The sequence below is a fragment of the Theobroma umbraticum genome, unplaced genomic scaffold (assembly GCF_002168275.2).
Source record: "Theobroma umbraticum cultivar Fairchild unplaced genomic scaffold, ASM216827v3 scaffold_147.0, whole genome shotgun sequence".
NCBI lineage: Eukaryota > Viridiplantae > Streptophyta > Magnoliopsida > Malvales > Malvaceae > Theobroma > Theobroma umbraticum.
In genome coordinates, this window is record NW_018397259.1 from 3,057,410 (window position 1) to 3,079,594 (window position 22,185).

The window sequence follows — 22,185 nt, forward strand, 5'->3', positions numbered from 1 at the left end:
ATTTTGACTATTTAAACACCGACAAGGCATGTAAATATCCTCCTAACGCTACCAGAGCTAGGTTTAAGAGTTAGAAGCAAATTGTTCATCAGTAGTTATGACATCAAATTTCTTGAGCTTTAAGTTACTGATCTTTTATGGAGGGATTCTCTCAAGATTGTGTTCAATTTGATGGCTTTGAAAAGCTTGTTGAATGCTTTAGTCCTTTGGGAGAGTCCTCTTTTCAACCTCAAGGAAATAGTGCTTCTTCTTCTCTCGACCAAGTCGAAAGCAAAACCCTGCCTGATGGATTTTCTGATGAACAAGATGATCAACACGTGAAGGATAATGGTGGAGATGATCATTGTTCAGAAGAGAGTGATGATGGTGATTTTCTTTTAGAACTTGAAGGAAACTATGCTTCTTCCCCCGACCATGTCAAAAGTAGTAGAACCTTCCCTGATGGATCTTTTGATATGCAAAATAAAGAAGACAGTGAAGATGATTCTTCAAAAAAGAATGAATTAGACGATACTACCGATGATGATTATTCTTTGCATGAATATATCTACTATCAATCTCGATTATATGATTGGTATGAATGTGTTTATCGGTGTTTTCCACTTTCTTTTGTTGACAAAACATATCCAGAGATTGGTAATAAAATCATTATGCCTGCCGAGGCTCTCATGTTTCTCATGGCAACCAAAATCTCCATTCTTATGCAATTTGAGATTTAGAACCAATCCATGGGAAGGGTTTCCCATTGTGGGGTTTTGGAGTTCACTGAGGACAAGGGTTTAGTTTACTTGCCAGATTGGATGCTGAAGAGCATGCGACTGCAAGAAAGTGATCTCGTGAATATAAAGAATAAAAAGTTGGAGAAGGGAACGAATATCAAGCTACAACCTCACAAATTTGACTTTTTGGGGATCTCAAATCCAAAACCTGTATTGGAAAAAAATTTGTAAAAGTTTTCTTGCCTGATAATGGGGGATACCAATATAATCAACCATGGGAATGAGAATTTTTATATTAACATAGTGGAAACCAAGCAATCTGTTGCTATTAGCATCGTTGATGTAGACTATGATGTGGATTTTGCTCTTGTAAATGCTCAATTTTGATTAACTATTATTTTTTGAAGTGTTGTGTTACAAAATAAGAACAAGCGTAGAATAGTTATTTCATATGTTATGTTACCCAATAAAAAATAAGTGTGAAACAACTATTTCATACTAGAAAATAAAAGTAACTCATTATGAGTGGTAGATTTCATGAGTTATTTTCACGTTTGAGATGTTCTAAAGAGCTTGGCTTGGTGACTTAGATATGAAAATAGTTAAAAAAATTTCTTCTTAATTTTTTCTTGAAGTACATATGCTTTTACTTTTCTTTTTTTCTTTCAATAGAGTGCACGTGGTGCACTATCAACTGTCATTACTTCACTATCCAAAATTTACACCCATTACCTAACTACGTAGTCATTTTCTTAATATCTCATAAGTTGTTCTTTAACGTGCTCTTCCATGACAAGCGCGTTTTCCCTTGATTGAACTTCATATCCAATAACCTTGTTCTTCCATGACAAACACATTCTCTAATAGTTGAACATATTCTCCAAATTGTTCCTAAGAAAACACTATTGTTCAATATAAATGTGAGTGCTTTAGAGGTTAGGGGCAATCAGAAAGAATCATAAATTCAATAGAGACTATCTTCAAAATTCTCTCAAAGCTCTTCCAAGCATTTTCTCTACTCAGCATTTTCCACCCATCGTGCTCCGCCACTTTCTCCACACTTCTTGTTCTTCATTGCTTGCCACCAAAATAGTTATACTTCAAGGACTGCTCCGGTCTTCCTTTCTATCACCTCTAACTTATTTTGTTTCATTTAGTAGTATATGTCCTCTTTCTTTTTACTAAAAGAACCATCTACATTTTGTTGACAACCTTTTCAACCAATGCTCAGAACTTTGTTACAAAGGAAGAACTTGAGAAGTTGTTCGATCAGAAGAACAAAAGCCTCAGCTTCTCAAAGTTTGACTTGAAGCTAAACTCTATCCTAAGGATTACACTAGCTCAAAATTTAAACAATTCAATGGCAAGACCAGTGTTGCTCAAGAACACATCATGAAGTTTGTGAAAACCTTAGGAGTAGCAGGTTTGGATGACGATTTAACGTTGAATGAGTTCTTTAAGTCCTTCACTGAGAAAGTTTACACTTGGCATATCAATCTCACTCTTAGTTTAGTTAACTCTTGAAACCAGATGTGTAGGATGTTCAGGGAAAAGTCCTTTTCTATTCAAAAGAAAGTGACTCTTATTGATTTGAGAAGGGAACACCAAAAGTCAAGAGAGGATCTTATGGAGTACATATAGTGATTTAGAGAATGGGTATTAGATATACATGATTTTCATAATGAAAAGGAACTGATTAAAGTTTACATTAGGATATGTTCGATGAATATAGGGTGCATTTGGAAAACTTACCTGTTCTTATTTTTACCATTTTAGTCGAAGCTGCACGACTGACCAATAATATAGTTCTTAGGCAAAAACGAGTCAATTGTTTTAACAAAAGGAACATCCCAACTACAAACTCAATCCGAGGAGGTAGAGAATGAAAAAGTTCTCGAGAAAGTTTGAGGCCAAGGTGTGACAATTTCAAGAGAAGACAAGATGAAGAGATTGTTGCACCCCCTCCATTCTCAGTTCCACTTGACCAGTAAAGACACTTCTTTAGAAGTGGATTAGAGATGGATAAATAAAATTTTCAAGCATAGGAGGTACTTAACGAATTCTCCCTATTTGCATTTTCTTAAAAAGAGAAGTTGCAGTAGTATTCTCCATTTTCTTTCCCATAACAACCCTACCAGGCTCACCATAATGAACTTTTAATGTAAAACGAGTCTTGATCATAAAATGAAAAAAAAAATTCCTACAAGCACGAATGACAAAGACAACGAAATAAATATTCATGTATTATCATTCTTACCTATGCACTATCACGTCCTCTAAATTATAGTAATATTCCATAATTATTTATTTATTTTTATCTTTGCCCTATGTTTGTTTATTTATTCTTATCTTTATACCAAACAAAACAAATTAGGATATATATATATATATATATATATATATGTCACTAAACATATATAAAAAAAACTTCCTCTCTAGGAAAAACTAGTGGCAATAACAAAAAAAAAATCTTCTTCTTTGTTCCATATGAAAGCTGTGTTACAACAAATAAAAAAATATATTGTTGAAAAGGAAACTTACTTGTTCAAAGAAACCGTTAAGAAAAATCTTAGAAGTTAATTGTAAATTTTTGCAAAACTATTTTCTCTTGTTTATAGATTTTGGGAAAGTATTTTTCTAGTAAGAATCTAATACTTTAAATTTTCTTATCAAAATTTTTTCTCCATCTCATTACTTTTCTCGATATATTTCTACTTCGTTCTACTATTTTGATCTTTTTCTATTATCATACTTTAAAAAAAAATTGTATGTTTAAGTCTAAAATAAGCCCATGTCTTACTTGCCCAACTAAAAAAAAAATCACAAAATAGTTCTTTTTCTTGCGCAAGTTCATGATAAAATAAATAAATAAAATGCAATACTAAAAAAATTCATTTTAGTAAGATCATAGTTCTTTCGCCACTATAACGGTGCCATTGTTTCTTTTCTTATTCGAATATTTTGTTTGTCAAGTTGATGTAAAACTGTTTATATGATCATAAATAGGAATTGTCATGTTGTGATACTTGTCCATCTCCTAAAATGATGATGTAATCCATAATACATTATCGGTTGCCTGCTATTCTTCTAATTATTTATGGAGTCAACGACTTCTATTAAAAGAGAAAACATTAAACAATCTGTTTGTATTTCATTCGAAATATAGATAATCATTTATAAGGGAAATATCTCATCCTTTAAGCAACCCTTGATCTTCTCTTCCTTTTCCCACATAAAATAAATCAATAGCTTTATTTGCATTCCTTTTTTTTGCACACACCAAGGTTTATTATTAATCACAATATTCTAATTACATATGAAATTTTTATTTTTCGTAATAAAATTCTTATGTAAGGGCAAAACTACACCAAGTATTTTAGTGACATTCCAAAAGCGAAAAATGCCGAAAGACTTTCTCAAATGCAACAACAACAACAATAATAATAATAATAATAAATGTATAAATTTACAAACTATTCTGTATTCTTTATATATATATATATATATATATATATATATATATAAACGTTGCTTTACTAATTCTATGTGCATTTTCTTGTTTTATGCATAAAACTCTCCATAAGAACTTTAAAGTAAGAGCTAAACTGTAGATGCCTAGTTTGAGTAACTATTAATTTTTTAAGTATTGTACTACAAAATAGAAATAAGCGATGAATAATTATTTTATATTAAAAATTGAAAATAACTCAGAACAAGTGACAAGTTTCATAAGTTATCTTTACATTTGAGATGTTATAAAAAACTTAATTTGGTAGCTCAAATATAGAGATAATTAATAAGACTTATTTTTAACCTTTTTTTGAAATACATGTATGTTACTTTTTTTTTCTTTCAATAAAATACACGTTGTACACTATCAAATGTTACTACTCTACTATTCAAAACTTACACCCACTACTCAATGTTACTACTCTACTATTCAAAATTTACACCCACTACTCAATTATATGATCATTCTCTTCATATCTCATAGATCATTGTTTAACATGCTCTTCCATGACAAGCCTGTTATTTCATAATTGAACTTCATGTCCGATAAACATACTCTTACATGATAAGTATGTTCTCTTACAATTGAACATTTTTTTTCAATTATTCTTAAGAAAGTGCTTTTATTCTGTATAAATATAAGAACCTTGAAGGTTGAGGGCAATAAGAAAGAATAATAAACTCAGCCAAAAAAGCCATCTACAGCTCCTTCAGATTACAAAGAGCCTGAAAAGTCTACACCTAAATTTGCTTTAGGGAAGGAACAAGAGGGAGCAACTCAAAAACCCAAGTTCAAACCTTTCACGGGTTTGGCTAGAATCTTGGATGGGATTCCTACTTCCACAGCATTAGATTAAGCTTCTTTTCCTAATGAGCAACCGTCATCCGCTGCGCTTGGGAAAGGCGGGGCTGCCGAAGCAAAATCCAGGTCAAAGACAAAGATAAGTTCACAAGGATGTCTTACAATCGGATAGGAGCCAGCCTCAAAAAAAGGAAGAGAACTCACAGGCGAGAATGTGGAAGCTGAAACTTTGGATAATAAACCAAAGTTTCAGCCCTTCACTGGGAAGAAGTACACATTGGCTGGGTGATATCGGCCTTACCCATCAAAATGGTTTATTTAGTAATACTGACAGAATTTTATTAATTTTTTTCTTTCAACTTTTCTTTTCATTGATTAATCTTTGCATTACAATAAAACTTTTATAAATTAATCTTTGAGATTACGAAAATTTATTAATTAATTGAAATATTATTTAATCAATAAATTAATAATTTATTAATTTATACATTAACTAATAAAAAATGAATTTATCCAAGTATTTTTATTTTTTTAAATATTAAACACACATATATTATATATTGTGATTATATAAATATTATTTAATTATCGAATTAAGAATTATCATTATTCACAATTAACAAATTATTAAGATCTCATGAGAAATAACAAAAAAATAAAATTCAAAACGATAATTTTGTACTACAAGCACAAAGATAAACTTAAAATAATAATCATATTACATAATTTTTTCTTATAATACAAAAACACTATACTAAACCTTGATAAGGTCCCAAAAGATATCAATTTCAAAAAAAAAAAAATAACATTACAATCATAAAAAAATTATATATTTATATATCAAATTCAACCTATGTATTTTTTTAATATATTATCTTATAAATTTAATAAATTATTAATTTATCATATTAATTCCAAATCGAAACCAGTTAAAATTATTATTTAATCAAAATTATTAATTTATTAAGTATTAATTTATAAAAATTTTAATACCTTTATCTTAAACTCAAAAACCATTAAAATGTGGAGCAGTTGCAAAATTTTAAATTTCTTTGTTCTGCCACAACCAACAAGGTAGTTTGAAACAGGTTCAGAAGTGGCAAATGAAGATCTATGGCTTGACCTTTTTTTAACTTAAAAATTATTATAAATTTTTTTAAAAAAATAATAATTTTTTAAATTAAACTAAAATAATTAGATAAATTTACATTTATATGATCTTTTTAATAAACTCTAATATTGGTTAAAATTACTACAAAAAGTAATTCTTTTTTTAAGAAGATAAAATTGAGATTATTTTTAATAAATCAAGACATTTTTTAGACAAAAATAAAAATTCTCCTGTGTTTTTAAAAGAAAAAACTCTTCTGCGGAGCTAAGCTGAAAAAACCTTCGACCAAACAAACAGGTTAGACAGATAGGGAGGTCGAAATAGTGGAAATTCAAACCATAAGAAGTAACAACTTTGCTATACAAAATCCAAAATTCTTTGGCAACTTTCAGCATTCATCAGCACTGGATAACAAGCTCTGCAGCAGAAATAACAGATACTATAATAACTGCTGGAGAATGCTAAAGAAGGAAAATGAAAAACAGAATTAAGAGTATGGCAGAGAATTAGGTTCACATTATCATTGCATAAATAAACTAAAACTTTACAGGAAACCTAACAGATCTTTGCATCCCACAACAACAATAATGAATGCAAACATGTCATCCCTATGAAAACAATAACGTATGCATTCCATGATATAACCAGGTTACACTAGTCCAAACCATCAGCTATATTGAAATATTAATTTCCCACAATATTTTTTACAAATAATGTATAATCGTAACCAGAGAATAAGGTCAAAGGAGTAAGCTCAAAAGCAGCAACCATTAGAACAGTCTGTAATACTTTGAACTCAAAAGTTCTAGTTCTTGCTGATCTCTATTCAACTCCAAAAATACAAACCAATCACTCTTGGTATTGCAATGAGAGATGTTATATATATTACACGTATGCTGATGCTCCTTTATAGTAGAAAATCATGAAAAATAGTCAATCTTCCTTGTGAACGTGTATCGGCCACCACACTTTGCATCGCGAGCCAAACTTACAGCAATACCAAAAACCAGGCTTTGCAACCAAAAAGGAATACAAAATCACAACTTAATGCCACAAATAAATATCCAAGGGAAGGCCAAAAAAAATTCTAGTTAAACCAGATAAAAGGATATAAAAATCAAACATATAGAATGAATTGCTCATAAATTAACAAATTGAGAAATATGGTACGAATATACAAGCTTACAACATATAAGTTGTAAGAGCTGTAAGGACACACTAATGAATCATTGGACTATCGGATTCAAAACGTGTACACTACTACATTGAACACCACAATAAAACATTACAAAAATACCTTCAACTGAACTGCAAAGTTCCACACAAGCCATCAGAAAGCACACCATCTGAAAGGTAAGAAGCAGTGTCAGATATATGGAAAAGAAAAATAGAACAAAATTTAAATAAAGAACATCTCAAGTTGTCTTACCTAAAATCAAGCAATGTCCTACAAATTGGTCAGTCTATACAGCTGCCAGATGACTGAGTTTAATTCATGTGGCAGCATGGCGGAATTGACTTAGTGAATTGAAGCACTACATTCGTGTCCCAAAATGTTAGAAGCAATTCCTTAAACCCATATGTATTGACAGCATTTTATACGGTAGGATGCTGCTGACTATAAAATTCAGTGAAATCTAGCCGAAAAAGGAGGAATTTCAAATCTATATGTTGCTGAACAGGCAACCGAGCTAAGAAACCCTCAAGCAATGATGTATACTCTGTAGCTAATGCATCTAGATCTTGTCCCATATTTTGAAGGAATTCACTAGCACGTTGTGTTATGGCTTTCCTGCCTTCACTACTCCAAGACCCTGGCTCTGAAGATTTATCCTTTCTTTGCCTACTTGATTTGCTTTTGTCTCGAGAGTTTGAAGAGGATTCCACAGTTCTACAAAAAGTGAAAAGCAAGTGTTAGTGAATATATAAACGGAACAATTGCCTTAAGATATCTAAATACATACAAATAGTATGATGCTAGAACATACCTTGATTGCAACTCATGAATTCCTTCATATAACCGATCTGCATGGCTTCTAAATTGTAATATAAGGTCAAACAGGACAAAGAGTGACTTGTAAAGGGTTTGTGATCGTTCACCTAGGAGTGACTTTTCTACAATTGAATGGAGGTATTTCTCATGTGCTGCAAGTAGATCATCAAGATCTTTGGCTACTTCCATTTCATTGGAAAAATTGGACCATGATACCTCCAAGACTTCAAACATGATATAGTATTGCAAGTTTGTAACAAAATGATTCATCTCATCCCAAAGAACCTGGCACCGCCTCAAAGTTGAAAGCAATTGCAATTTTACTGCACGTTGCAGCTTTGTGAATGCATGAGAGGTAATACAATTGGGTTTCATTGTCTTCCAAGCACCAATGAGTGCATGCTCCACCCGTCTAAGCTTCCACAGAAAATTAAAAATTCTTAAATACCTGGTCATGACAGATTCAGTAAATACTGTATCTAGTGGAACCCTAGCATCATATTCCAATGAGAACACATCCCAGCCCCGATCACCAGTGTTATGTGGCATCATCTTAACCCGCAATCGATCTAGTATGTCAGGATCATCATACTGTGCATTAGATGACCGAATTGCACTTTCCAGTAATCCTGCTAGCTTGAAGGAACTAATAGTATTAGCAGGCTCAGAAAGCTCTGGTCCAACAATATCCATCAGGTACTGAACAAAATCACCCTGCCCAAGCAGCAAATATCGCTTGATCGCAAGACAGTGTTCTTTAAACTTATACCTCTTGTATATAACATCCAACAAATGCTTATCGATTCTCTTAGCTGCTTCCATGACTAGAGATTCAAGTGCATCAGTTTCTCCATATCCAAGGCCCCCTCTTCTAGTTGTAGTTCCAGCAGCAGCCGCAGCCTCTGCTGCAGCATCAGCCCAACCTCGGTCATCACAACAGACACGAAGAAAATTAATAGATTTCCCAGTCCTCAGAATACGTTGAGCAAGAGACTGTGAAATAAATGAAGGCAACATTCCAGCATGGAGCCGGTAACCTTCTCTCCAAAGCGATTCAGCTTTCACTGGTTGCCCCACGATAAAGAACTCAGCAAAAATATCCTCCAATTCCCCTTCCAAAACCCAACTCCTCACCATTTCAAAAAGCGGAGAGCAAACCCTCCGAAGCAATCGCCTCATGAAGTCGTGAACAAGTGGGTCACCATGCTGTGCATGCAAATGAATAGCACCAGCCATTGCCCCACCCCTCAAAACTTTACATTTATCAACCAAAACAGCCATTAACCTCATTTTCACCATTGGCTCAGCAAACCAAACAGACAATCTCCTCAAGGACAAATAATTCCCCGAACTTGCAGTCTCCGAAACCAATGGAACTGGATTCATTGACTGAGCCTCTAGCACAGCCAATAACTTATAATACTCTGATAACTCATCCTGCAACGCAGCACAAAATGCCTGTCCCACGGTCCCCACATCTTCAGCAGGAAAGCGATCCATACTCTCTGAAATATACCCTTTAACCTTCCTAAACAACCAACCTAATTCACAAAGCTTCCTAACAATAATTCGAGTAGCTCTAGGTACCTTAACTAAGTCGGATAAAGAATAACCATCTAAAGTACTATCAAATTTCACATACTTCCCATCAATCCCTTGACAAGCATACAACACATCTCTAACCAAAACCTCCTCACTCACTTCATTCTCTTCCTTAACCAAATTTCTTAACTCCCTAAACGAAATTTCACGTAAATTTTCAGGGTCTTTAGACACCAACAAAACCCCATTTTTCCAATCCTTTTCTCTATTATCTTTACCATTCAAAGCCCTTAAATTATTTCCCGTTTCATCATCATTTAAACCTAAATTAGGCAAGAAAACCGAAGAATCCATGCTGTTTTTCGCGGTTTTTCGATCTTCTGACACAATTTTAAGCAAGTAAAGAACTGCCCATTTGTTGTTAACGCTTCCCGGACCATTTTTGGAAGCGAATTTGGTGTAGAGATCAGCGAAGGTAAGGGCATCAGAGGAGTTACCTTGAGTGGCGAGACGGCGCTTGATGGATTCGGCGATGGCGTCAGCATCAGGGGAAATGGAAGGGGTTAGACGGCTGGAGAGTATGCGAAGAGCGTAACGAAGAGATTGGGAGAAATGAGGAGAGTTAAGGTTTGGGCTTTGAGAGTTTTGCTGAGAAAGTAAGCGACGGACTAACTCAATCACTAGATCTGTGACTTTGCGTTGATCTTCTTCTTCCATTTCCGAAAGAGAAAAGGGAAAGGATTGTTTTCTTTTCCTTTTTTCCCTAAAAAGAAGGAGAGAGGGATTTTAACAGTGAGAAATTTGGTAAGGGTTTTTGTTTGATTTTATATGGGCGGGCAAATGGAAAAAAACACTTCTCTTCAATTTTAATTCTTTCTTTATTTTTTTATTAATATTTTAAAAGATTTATATTTAGATGGGTTTTGCAAGCCCATTGATTTGATAAAAATGGGCCTTTTCCCAAGAACAAGTGTGCCCAATGGGCTTTTCCATGATTGTTTCAATATCCATTGAGCAGACAACATATCCTACGATTGGTGATTTTCAAGTCATTGATCAAACTATATTTATATGCAATGTCCACTAATCTATCTACCTATCTATCTATAGTATATATAAAAATATGAATATTGATATAATTTTATAGTGACAAAAATAGATATTATTGAAATATTATATTCCATGTTAGTGAAATACTAGATAATTTTATAGCATTTTTTATAATTATGATTTGCAAAACCAATAACCGCAAAATATATTATTACTTTTATAATATTTTATCTATGTTTTGGTAACATCGAACATACTCCGTGTGTAACTTTTATAATATGTTTAATACGATAGAGTTATTGAAATATTAACTACGAAGTTACTCAAATATCAGATAATTTTATATCTTTTTTGATAATTTGGTCGATAAAATTAAATAACCTGGTTAGTAACTTATATGAATATTCATGACTTTAGAGTTAATGAAGTATTATTATTAAATTACTGAAATACTATTATAGCTTTTTTTAAGAACCTTTCTCCGCAAAATCAATAACCTCAAAATATGCAATTACTTTCATAATTTCATGAATTGTTTGATAATATTAGACATAGTTTATGTTGTAAAAATAACAAAGCATAAAAACAATTCAAGAAAATTTGAGGCGTAAAACATCGTTACATTTTTCTTAACTATTAAATTTGATGTAAAAAGACTGTAACGGTTAACTTTGGGATCTAAAAACTTCTTATTTAGTTAACTTAAAAAAATCATTTATTTAGTATATATTATCATTGCTAATATCAATTCTAATAAATTTGTCACCATTCAAATTTTCCAAAATAAAAAGGTAACTAACTTGTTAAGTAACGCATATAATTATGTATACGGCAGGTGACACAAAACTAGTTTATTGACTAAAAAGGACACTATTTTTAATATATTTTTAAATTATCATTACAGATAATATTTTTTTGAACTCGAATTAATTATAAGGTTTATTTGATAAAAAAGAATTCTACCTTACATTAAAATGCTTTCTTTTATTAAGCATTGGATATATTTAACACCTATATGAAATTCTAACCAAAAAAAAAATTTGACATTCAATTTTCATAGTAGCATCAAAAATAGCTTGCAGTCAACTAGTGTAAGTAATTCCAATCATTTTAATTTCTTTAATTCCTCTCCTTACTGATGAAAGTTGTAGTGAACCTAAACAATATCTGTGTGCACTGAAACAATTTGCAGGCATGTCTGTGGGTGTGGGTATAGAAAACAGTATACAATAACCAATTAAAATTTAATAAATAAATTTTGAGATCATAAAAGTTAAAAAAAAAAAGAAAAAAGAAGAAAACATAGGAATTTTTTACATACAACTTTACATATTTAAAAATGATATAAGTTGAAATTTAATCATTCACTAAAACACACCATCAAATAATTATTGACAAGTTATAAAATATATGAAACTACTTAATTTAATAAATTATTAGATATATATATTGTTTTGAAATTGATACTTTTATATATAGTATTGATAAATTCTAAAAGAGTTAAAAAATTACTACTATTAAATTTTTTGTTGTGATAAAGAAAATATCTTATTAGCTCCTAAAATGCAAAATCTCGTCTAAAATCACATTATGTATGAATTTGGTTCAATTTTATATTAACTTTGTTCAATTATTAGCTGGTTTGTTAATTATTTTATCTATCTAATTGAATATTTATATGACATGAAAAAAATAAATAATAAATTTAAAATATGATTTCCTTTTGAAAGATTTTGAAATAAATAATTCCAACTTAGAAAAAATCTTAAAATATTTGTTGCAAAACGCGTGAAGTACAAAAGAAACACAGGCTTCAGATGTTAGGGAAAACACCAAAGCGCCATTAATTACTGCCATTCAGAAATTTTCAAAGCGAGACATTGATGCACCCATCCACGTCTTCCTATTCAGCATCAGATCATTGGCTGCAGGGCTGAAATCTCCTTGTACCCCAAACTTCAATGAAATTTCCACAGAAAATGTCGGTTAAGCTTTTGAATATTACCCAATCTAATTTCTTCGTTTGAAACCTTCTTATTCTTTATCTCACATGCTTATTGACTCATCAAACCATATATTACTGCGCGTTTCTCCTCTTATGAAAAGTACATGTCACCAGTAGCAGATAAGGAATTGGACAAGATTGCAAGAAGTGGGTAACCAACTGACCATCTCCTCATGCAGAAAATTTAATTAAATTTTGATAAGTACTAAACATATAAAATGATAACATATCAAAATCGCCTAATTATCTTATAGCCGCAATCTCTGATTAAGTATTTGGAAATTATATATTTTTTCTGATTTATACAGTATTGCTTTCAACCACCATTTTTTAAACTCATTGTCTTTTTTTGGTCATTTATTGTCTGGTTATTTGGGTAAAAAAAAATGGGTCGTCCCACATTAAAAAAATAAAGAGCAAGTGGTCCAAAGTTGTGTGGTAAATAAAGGAGACAAAGCCAATGTTCAGAGCTTTACATGGTAGGTGCAAAGAGGGGCCCTGGCCTTTTCCCCAAACGAATGAAGTGGAAGTCTTTCGAGTGCATAACTAGAAGCTCAAACAACTTTGTGGAGATGGTCAAAACCAACGTTTATGTTTGTGAGAATTCTTTTTACTCTGAGATGAATTTTTAAATTATTTTTTTAAAAAAAAGTAAACGTTAATAACTTTTGTGACTATTCCCACTTGTTTCTTTAAAAATATATTAAAACTTCAACTTAAAGTTTAGGCATTGAAATGGGATTGATAAATATACATATATATATATATATATATATCATGTTATCCAATGCCTTTTATTTAGAAAAAAGAAAGTTGTATTATCATATTCATGCATCTTCGTGGAAAGTTGAGAAAATATTGATTTCATGCTTAGTACATGACTTCGTCATTACATTAACCACATTATCAAAAGAACGCTCCAATAACTTGAATTTAATATTAAAATCGTGAATAAAAATTTATACGATAAATATTGATGATTTTTTTTCGTGTAGCATTATAAGATCAAAATATAATACTTAGATTCTTAGAATGCTTATGGTAAAGGTGAATAAAATAAAATAAAATTAATTATTCATCTAAATCAAATGTGATTTGGATAAATTAATTCAGTTTAATTGGTCCATTAAATCAATTGATTCAAAATATTTGATCCATTAGTTTTTTATTTTAAACTTTTTATACTAATTTAATAAAAAAATAAAACTAATTTTTTTTGTATATATTAGTATATATAATATTATATATATTATTTTTAAATTTATGTAAAATATAATATACATTAAATATTTTTAATTTTTAATTTGAACCACCTATTCAATCCTTTACTCTTTCTTTTCTTTTTTTTTTTTTCACCTTGATGGCTTTACACTGTACTCTTTCAATTTTTCTTTAGTCTTTTACTCTTCCTTTTTTTCAAAATCTAAACTTAAATCATAAGTTCTTACGCTTACACAAGTCCTTATTTGGACTTAAAATTATTTACATGAATCTTCATCATTCAATTTCAATGAGATTAAATTGGATATGATAGATACTAAAAAAGTTGAATTAGGTAATTATAATTTTTATTTTATTATTTTTTAATTCTTATTTTTTTATTTTTTTATTTATATATTTTAGAGATGTTAAAGATTGATATTGTAGATTTCATTTTCATTGTTAACGATTAATGAGTGAAAAAGTTAGAAATGCATTCTTTATAGTTCAATTGAGGTAAATGTTAAATTTTATGACTTTTTACATAATTTTTTATTTTTAATTTCTTTTACTTTGTTATTAAAAAAAATTTACTCTAGTTATATTTTTTATTTTCTTTCAATTGTTAGATAGCCAATGTGAGTGAATGTGAAGAGCCAAGTCATAAAGGAGATTTAAGTTGATAATTGGTGATGGTTAATGGTCTTATGTTAGATAATTTTATTTTGTAGATAGTAATTTTATTATCTTTGACCTTTTATTATGTTGAATTTGATGATTTATATAGAAAGATATAATTATATGAGTGAAGGAACAAATGTTATTTTTTTCTCTATTTAGATTATTTGTATATTTTATAATTATAGATTAAGTTTATAAGTTTTAATATTATAATTTGTAAAAAAATAAGTAATAAAATTTTGATCCATTTGTCCAAAATTGAACAAATCGAACTAATTTGATGTTTGGTTAATTTAGTTCTCTTTTATGTTTGGTCCGTTTTCTAAAAATATATGGTCCATCTGATCCTTAGTTATGGTATTAGCAATATGACATTGAAGATAATGGGCTCTTATTGAAGTGGGGATGATATCATGGTCCCCGCGTGAACATATATCTCATATTATCAAGATAATGCTCTCGACAGATTGAGTCACAAAATCTCATATTGAAGAGAAAACTCCTAGCAGAAAGTAAGAGAGGATATCATAGTCCTGGAGAAAGAAGTCATAAATTTCACATCGACTACGTATTAAATTGATACTAAGTATATAAAGGTTCACATCACTTTTAATTGTGAGGTGCTTTTTGTGAGATAAAATCATGAGATCGACGAATCAAAGTGAACAATACATGGGTTGATGTAGACCGTAGCAGTTGTTACCATGTAATCCTATCCAAAATTTAATAAGGTTGTATAAAAAAAAATTTATCAAATAAAACAAAGGAAGTTATCAAACCTGCATGATTCGAATAAACTCTTTAATTATCTAAGCCTTTTTTAAATAGACCTTTAGGTATAACCAATAAATCACAATCTTTATTATATATAATTCATAAGTCACTTAACAAATAAACTAACAAATTGACATATAATTTGAAAACATTCAATATAAAAGGTATAATATTAAAAAAAACTCTAAACTATTAAAAATATTAAATAATATTCTATTTTATTATTATATTTAATTAAGTTCATTAATTTTTATTTTATATTAAATAAGTTCTTATAATTTTTTTGAAGATTAAATAAGTTTTTATAATTAACAGTTGGCTAATTGTTATTAATGAAAACGTCATTTATCATTTTATGTCACGTAGTATTGATATATCATAATAAATGATGACATTACATATTAATATAACTTGATAATATAATTACATAATATTTTCATCATTCATATTAGTGTCACATAAATGCTATATGATATAAAAAATTACAAATGATATTTTGATTAATGACAGTTAATGAATTATTTATTTTAAAATTTATTTAACTTAAAATAAAATATAAAATTTAATTGAATTTAATAAAAAAATAAAAAACTTATAAAATTTGATAGTTCTAAAATCATCTCCTGCAATAAACTTTAGTATTAGCAAAATTCTATCTCACAAAAAGCTACATGATCAATGAAAAGATTTTAATATTATTCGATTTGAATTCAAAATTTTTAAGGTAAAATATTTCTATTTTTAAAATTGTAATCGAAATTTCAAGTGCATCTATTAGTTTTCGAAATGATACTTCATTTTAAAAAAATATTATTTATTAGACACATAAATTTAATTATTAGGTATCTGTTAGTATTTTCATTAATTTGATGACATGACAATATTAAAAATATAATCTTAATTTTTATTAAATTTAAAAATTACTATAATTAAATTTTTATTAATTTAAAAAAATTAGAGAGCAACAATAGGTGCTCCTTGAATTATTATTTTTATTTTTTTCAAAAAAATTATATAATATTTTTTAAAATTAATAAAAAATAATATTTTAAATTTTTAATATTTTTTAATAATAATGTTTATATTTTTGAAGTGAAATGTTTATTTTAAAAATTAATCAATTTATTTAAAATTTTAATTAAAATTTAAAAAATGAGATATTTTACTCAATTTTTTTAACAGAAAAAACACGTATCAACCATTGAGATACACGCATAGCCAAAAACAGAAAAGAAAAAGGACGTCACCCACTTGGCGCTCACATAAGTAAACGTCAACGAGAGTGTAAAAATGGAAAAGAAAGAGCTAATAACCTAAAAGGTAAAAGGAAAATAAAAATCGAATATTCAAACGTTGCGTGCGCCTTGAGGGATCGGTCCACTGGGGCAGGGGAGAGGAGAGGAGAGGAGAGGAGAGGCGAGGGGTTGGGGAACAGCAAGAAATCAGTGCTAAAAACGACATATACAGAAACCAAAATATTTTACTTCCAAATAACCCAAAGAATAATAATAATAAAAGGCCAATATTATCAAAATATACGACAGACGCGTTTGCATTTGCAAAGCAAAGCATGGCCACCATTTGATGCAAAACAAGTCTCCATTTTTCCCATGTGTTCGGTTTAAAACCCGTAAGTTTCGCTGCTCCTTTGGCACTTTGTCTTTTTTTTTTTTTTTTTGTGGTTTCAATGTTTTGACCGCAACCCAGATTTTGTTTGTGGATTTCAATGATGTGTAAAGACACCAAGCTTGGAAGTCTCAACTGGGTATTTGATTTCTTTTTTCCCTTCGGGTTTGGTTTTTTTGGTTTTGTTTTTTCTTTTGATCGGTAATGTTTGAAACTTGAAAATTTGGAGTTTTTGTTTTGTTTTGTTTCGTTGTTGTTTGTGTTTTAATTAATCCAAATGGGGAAGTCGGTTTTTGGACAAACATAGTTTTGACATTGCATCGAAAAAGAGAGAACTTTGTTGGAATTTGGACATTGAGGGGTGGGAGAGGGGGTTGTTTCCTTTCACCATTCCCTGTCCCATTTTCCGGTTCCTTTGTTAGAACCTATAAAAAATTGAAGATTTTTAAATTTTTTGGTGGGTAAAATCCAACTGAAAAAATGGTGGATTTGATTATAATTTGGGAGGTTTTTTATGCTGTTCTTGTCTCATGCTTTGGTTGCTTTTTGAAGGTATTTTGCATAAATAATAAAGCTAGTTCTTTTCTTTCTTATTCGGCTTTATATTTGATTCAAATTGGCAGTATTTTCATTAAAACCTCTGAATGTTGCCTGCTTTTTTAGATGATCATGTTCTTCGGAAAGGTAGTTTTTGGCGAAGCTGGGTTCTATTTGGTTCGTGATTCTTCCTTTTGCTTGCTCAAAGATTCAGCATTTTATAAGAGTGTTTGTGGAAGGAATTAGACATGAAAGCATGCCTGTTCTTGTTGCGCATGGCAATCTGAATTCTTTGATTGGTTGGAAAATAATCCCTTTTATATAAGCTTTTTCTTTCTTCTTGTTCCCCTGCTTGGCAATTATCGCTGAAATGAAAACAGTTAACTTAGTTTTGAAACATACTTCCCGATGTTAGAATTGTGTACCTTTCTCTTGCAAAGATGGAAATTCATTATTCCTTAGAAGAATGGTGCTTATAAACCTGCCCAATACTGTTTCATAGTTTATTGCTGTTTATATACTAGTTTCACTAATCACAAAGTGTTTGGCAAAAAAATTTTTGCTTAAACTTTGATTTCCATCTATATGAAATTTGAAGAGCAAGAAACAAGAAGGAAGAAGGCTTCTTACATGAAAACTGAGATGTGATAAATGGAACTTTTGTATGCAATCATTGCCATGGAAATGATTGACATTATCAAGTTATTAGAGTAACTACCATATATTAATTTATTACTAGTTTACTGCTATTTCTTTTGGTTTTAGAGATAGTCTCTTCTGAATGCTGATATTTGATTGTCCTGTTGGAATGTAATAATGTTGTATCTTTTGTTTGCTGTTGCTAGATTTCTCTTTAAAATGGCTGAGTGCCTTCGGAAAAATTTTACCTGAGAAATGCTTGGTTTTTATTGCAATATGATGAATGAAGCGTTAGCGATTTGAGACTCTTCTTGAAACAGGACATATTTAACTGCTTAAATGAGAATCTGGTTTTAATCTTGTTTGATCTTGTTAGGAAAAATTTTACTATTGGTTGCCTCGCTCCCCTGACCTGCCAAAATTAATGTTTGTGGTGAGAGCAAGTGTGTTGAGTTTCCTTCAAATTGTTCATATGTTTTGCCCTGCTTGTGTTATTTCTTCTGAATGTTCAACTTCATATTATTATATAATTTGCTACATGTTTTGTTTAAAATATCTTCTTTTTGATGACATCTAATATTTATCCTGTATTACAGGTAAATAGAGTGTAAAGCCTTTCAAAAGTACGTAAACATAAAATAATTTAAGTAGTTCACTGGAGATATCACCAGATTTGGAGTAGCAATGGCTCCTGGAGGCAGTGCTTGCAAAGAAGTTGTTGAATCTCATCCCTCTGTTGCAGATTATGACATTGCTACTGCAAAATCCGAGAGTAATACTACAACAATGAAGAGTCCTGTTAGTTTTGTTGGAAAACATGGAATTCATTCAAACAATGGTGTTTATGAACTCCTTGAGTGTCCTGTATGCACAAATTTGATGTACCCACCAATTCACCAGGTTTGTTCACCTTTGTGCACTTATTCTGGCTCCTCCATAAAGAATATAGTTTGTAGTATTTTGTTTTTCACCCTTTTTTTGTTTTTTTGACTGTCACTGAATTTTCTAATTTACTTTGTTGTGAGGGCTATATGTGTGCCTTCTTATGCTTGTATGGAACTAAGTAATGATATCTGTGTGCTGGGGTGGAAATGGTGGTGAAGAACTAGTTGTGGTGCGCTATTTAGTTAGATATTTGGTTGTGCATCCTGTGAAATGTAGGGAATCAAGCACAAGGCACTGAAGGGTTATGGGCATATAGTTATAGGGTAAAAAGGGGTATTTGTTACTATCCAAGAGGATAGCTTATCATCTTGGAGCTTGGTTGCTGCAGTGGAGAGTTATTCTCAGGTGGGGAGATGGAAAAATAATTAATGTACTTGGAAAGCAATTTGAATGGGTGGAAATTTTGGTCAGACGTGGGCTTATTTGGTGTTAAGTATACGTTGGCTATAGTGTCCTTAAGTGATTAGGTTTTATGGGGATTTTTTGCTATGGTATAGAGAATTTGTTCTTAACCTCTTTCTATCAAAATTTGCAAAAATGATTCAGTTATAATTTCTATATGTTGTATCCATTCTTTCTATTACAGTGCCCAAATGGACACACTCTGTGTTCAAACTGCAAGATTAGAGTGCACAACTGTTGCCCAACATGCCGCTATGATCTTGGAAATATAAGGTGTTTAGCTTTGGAGAAAGTTGCAGAATCCTTGGAACTCCCTTGTAAATACCAGAACCTAGGTTGCCATGATATCTTCCCCTATTACAGCAAGCTCAAGCATGAGCAACACTGTCGGTTTCGTCCCTACAATTGCCCTTACGCTGGGTCTGAGTGCTCTGTCACAGGTGACATCTCAACCCTTGTCGCACATCTCAAGGATGATCATAAGGTTGACATGCATAATGGATGTACCTTTAACCATCGATATGTCAAATCAAATCCACACGAAGTTGAAAATGCCACATGGATGCTTACTGTAAGTTCGTTTATGCTACAGTACATGACAGCTCAAATGTTATCATGCTTCTCTGCTAGTTATTTGTGAATTGTGATAAAACATCATGGTTGCAGACTTTTGCTCATATTTTTCTTTTCTAGTTTTCAAAAGAAATTGAAAAGCATTTAAGTCACCTGAGTTCTTTAAATTACCAAGGAGAATACGTGGTTTCTGTACAGACTGTTCAAGTTATAGGTAGTGCCAGTTTTAAACTGCAAATCTCATGCTTCTGGAAGGATTCATTTGACAAGTTATCCATAATTATTTGAAACAAACTACTGCTGTCTTTTTAAATAATTTATTGTAGATCTACTTTTAACTTTCTATACAAACTGTCATAATGTTTTCATCTACTCTTCCTCTGGTCAAATTAAATCTTGTCTTGATATGAAGCCCTAACCTACTTTGTGAACTCTGTCATCCTGTTCAGGTGTTTAATTGTTTTGGAAAACAGTTCTGCTTGCATTTTGAGGCTTTCCAGCTTGGCATGGCACCTGTCTATATGGCCTTTTTACGTTTTATGGGTGATGATAATGAAGCAAAAAAGTTCAGTTATAGTTTGGAAGTTGGTGCCAATGGCCGTAAACTAATATGGCAGGGGATTCCCAGGAGCATCCGGGACAGTCATAGGAAAGTTCGTGACAGTCAGGATGGACTTATTGTCCAAAGGAATCTGGCTCTATACTTTTCTGGTGGGGATAGGCAAGAGCTGAAGTTGAGGGTAACTGGCCGTATATGGAAAGAAGAATGAGATAGGATTCCATGGAGAATTAAGGTGATTTTGTACAGTTTCAAAAGGTTCTGAGTCTCATTCAGAAACAGATGAAGCTTTCATTTTTCTGATGGGGGCTTTCTTTTGTATTTACATGTTGTATTTTCACTGGGATCTCTGTCCTCTACAGTCCAATCTTCTGCTGACCGCTGCCTTCTGCTGAATGTTTAGTGTAGGAAATGATGATTTATATGAGTCAACTTGGTTGCTCAAAGTTTAATGCAGCAACATGTATGAACTTTCCTTTTGAGTCCTTAAAAAGGTCTTTCGGCATCTTTTGGCTGTGATTGCTGATAGCTTCCTGTATTAAACCACTTCCTCATTATTACAAAGTTCTATTTTGCTCATATGTCCTGTTTATTGCCGAAGGTTTTCTGCTTCTCGTCCAAGATATAGCTTGATTGTTATTTGAAAATATTACGAGAAAACAACTGAAATCTTCTTCTGAATTTTTCTGAATCAAAAGTACAATATAGTGAAAAGAGTGAATAAGAATTATACATGCAAAGTAAAACTGACTTAATAATGTCAAAACATTAGAGGACTAACATTAGTTCATCGACATGAATGTCAAATATTTTAAAACTTAGGCTAAACTTCGGAAGAGTGGAGAAGACGTGCTTATTCTTCCTGGCGGACAGACACTCGTAATCTTTTATCTAATGTGCTCTGTTTTCTGGTTCTGGTGATGTTTAGGACTTATAGCATGTACTTTTTCAAACAAATGATAGAACAAATTATAATATTCCAAATTTCATGATTTCCATTTTTGAATATCAAGCAGCTTATTTAATAATCTAAAACCCTTTGTTAATCATTAAGAAACCTTGGACCGTTGACATGGAAAGATTGAAATTTGAAAGGTGACTTGCCATGCATAGTTCCATGTCTCCATCCCATCACATGTATGTATCCAGCAAATCCAATTAGTAAAGATGGACAGTCCAGGTTTAGACTGATAAATCCAACAAATCCAAAAGGAAGATCATGATCATGCACTTCATAAGGCTTTTTCCTTGATAATTACAATTTGGGAGGAGGAGGACTTGGACCCATGTTTCTGATCAGGAATTCATTGCATGACTATCATTGAGTTACCTCACGACATTGATCATGCAAAATTGCAAATCAAGGACCATTCGATTAGCATAAAAACGAAAAAGAATACATTAATAGAGAATAGAAAATATAAGTTTAGTTTAGAGACGTGCAGACGTGAATGCACGTAGAAGTAGGTGTGTTTTAACGGTTAAACTATGAGAGACCCGAGTTTCTCGGAAAACAG

At 31.2% G+C, this 22,185-nt stretch overlaps 2 protein-coding genes and 1 pseudogene across 7 annotated transcripts; 2 read left to right on the forward strand and 1 right to left on the reverse strand.

Moving 5' to 3' along the window:
* The first annotated feature begins 77 nt into the window (after positions 1-77).
* On the forward strand, positions 78-5,320 carry LOC149527250 (ubiquitin fusion degradation protein 1 C-like; annotated as a pseudogene).
* Positions 5,321-6,797: 1,477 nt separating this feature from the next.
* SPC98 (spindle pole body component 98) lies at positions 6,798-10,499 on the reverse strand. 2 transcript variants are annotated; one of them, XM_089783364.1, is made up of 4 exons: positions 8,131-10,499; positions 7,572-8,033; positions 7,440-7,488; positions 6,798-7,153 (listed from the first exon to the last, which is right to left on the reverse strand). In XM_089783364.1, exons 1-2 carry the CDS (start codon positions 10,392-10,394, stop codon positions 7,739-7,741), a joined length of 2,559 nt encoding a protein of 852 aa, XP_089639490.1. In that variant the 5' UTR covers positions 10,395-10,499; the 3' UTR covers positions 6,798-7,153; positions 7,440-7,488; positions 7,572-7,738. The 2 variants fall into 2 exon arrangements, with proteins under 2 accessions (XP_089639490.1, XP_089639489.1); XM_089783363.1 differs by having other exon boundaries at positions 6,798-7,488.
* A 6,277-nt stretch (positions 10,500-16,776) lies between these two features.
* Positions 16,777-21,249, forward strand: LOC110415161 (Protein with RING/U-box and TRAF-like domain). 5 transcript variants are annotated; one of them, XM_021426717.2, is made up of 5 exons: positions 16,777-17,017; positions 17,677-17,727; positions 18,786-19,089; positions 19,721-20,107; positions 20,559-21,249. In XM_021426717.2, the coding sequence occupies exons 3-5, from the start codon at positions 18,874-18,876 to the stop codon at positions 20,877-20,879; spliced, it is 924 nt and encodes a 307-aa protein (XP_021282392.1). In that variant the 5' UTR covers positions 16,777-17,017; positions 17,677-17,727; positions 18,786-18,873; the 3' UTR covers positions 20,880-21,249. The 5 variants fall into 5 exon arrangements, with proteins under 5 accessions (XP_021282392.1, XP_021282393.1, XP_021282394.1 ...); XM_021426719.2 differs by lacking the exon at positions 16,777-17,017 and adding an exon at positions 17,028-17,565; XM_021426720.2 differs by lacking the exon at positions 16,777-17,017 and adding an exon at positions 17,134-17,152.
* The last annotated feature ends 936 nt before the right edge of the window (positions 21,250-22,185 follow it).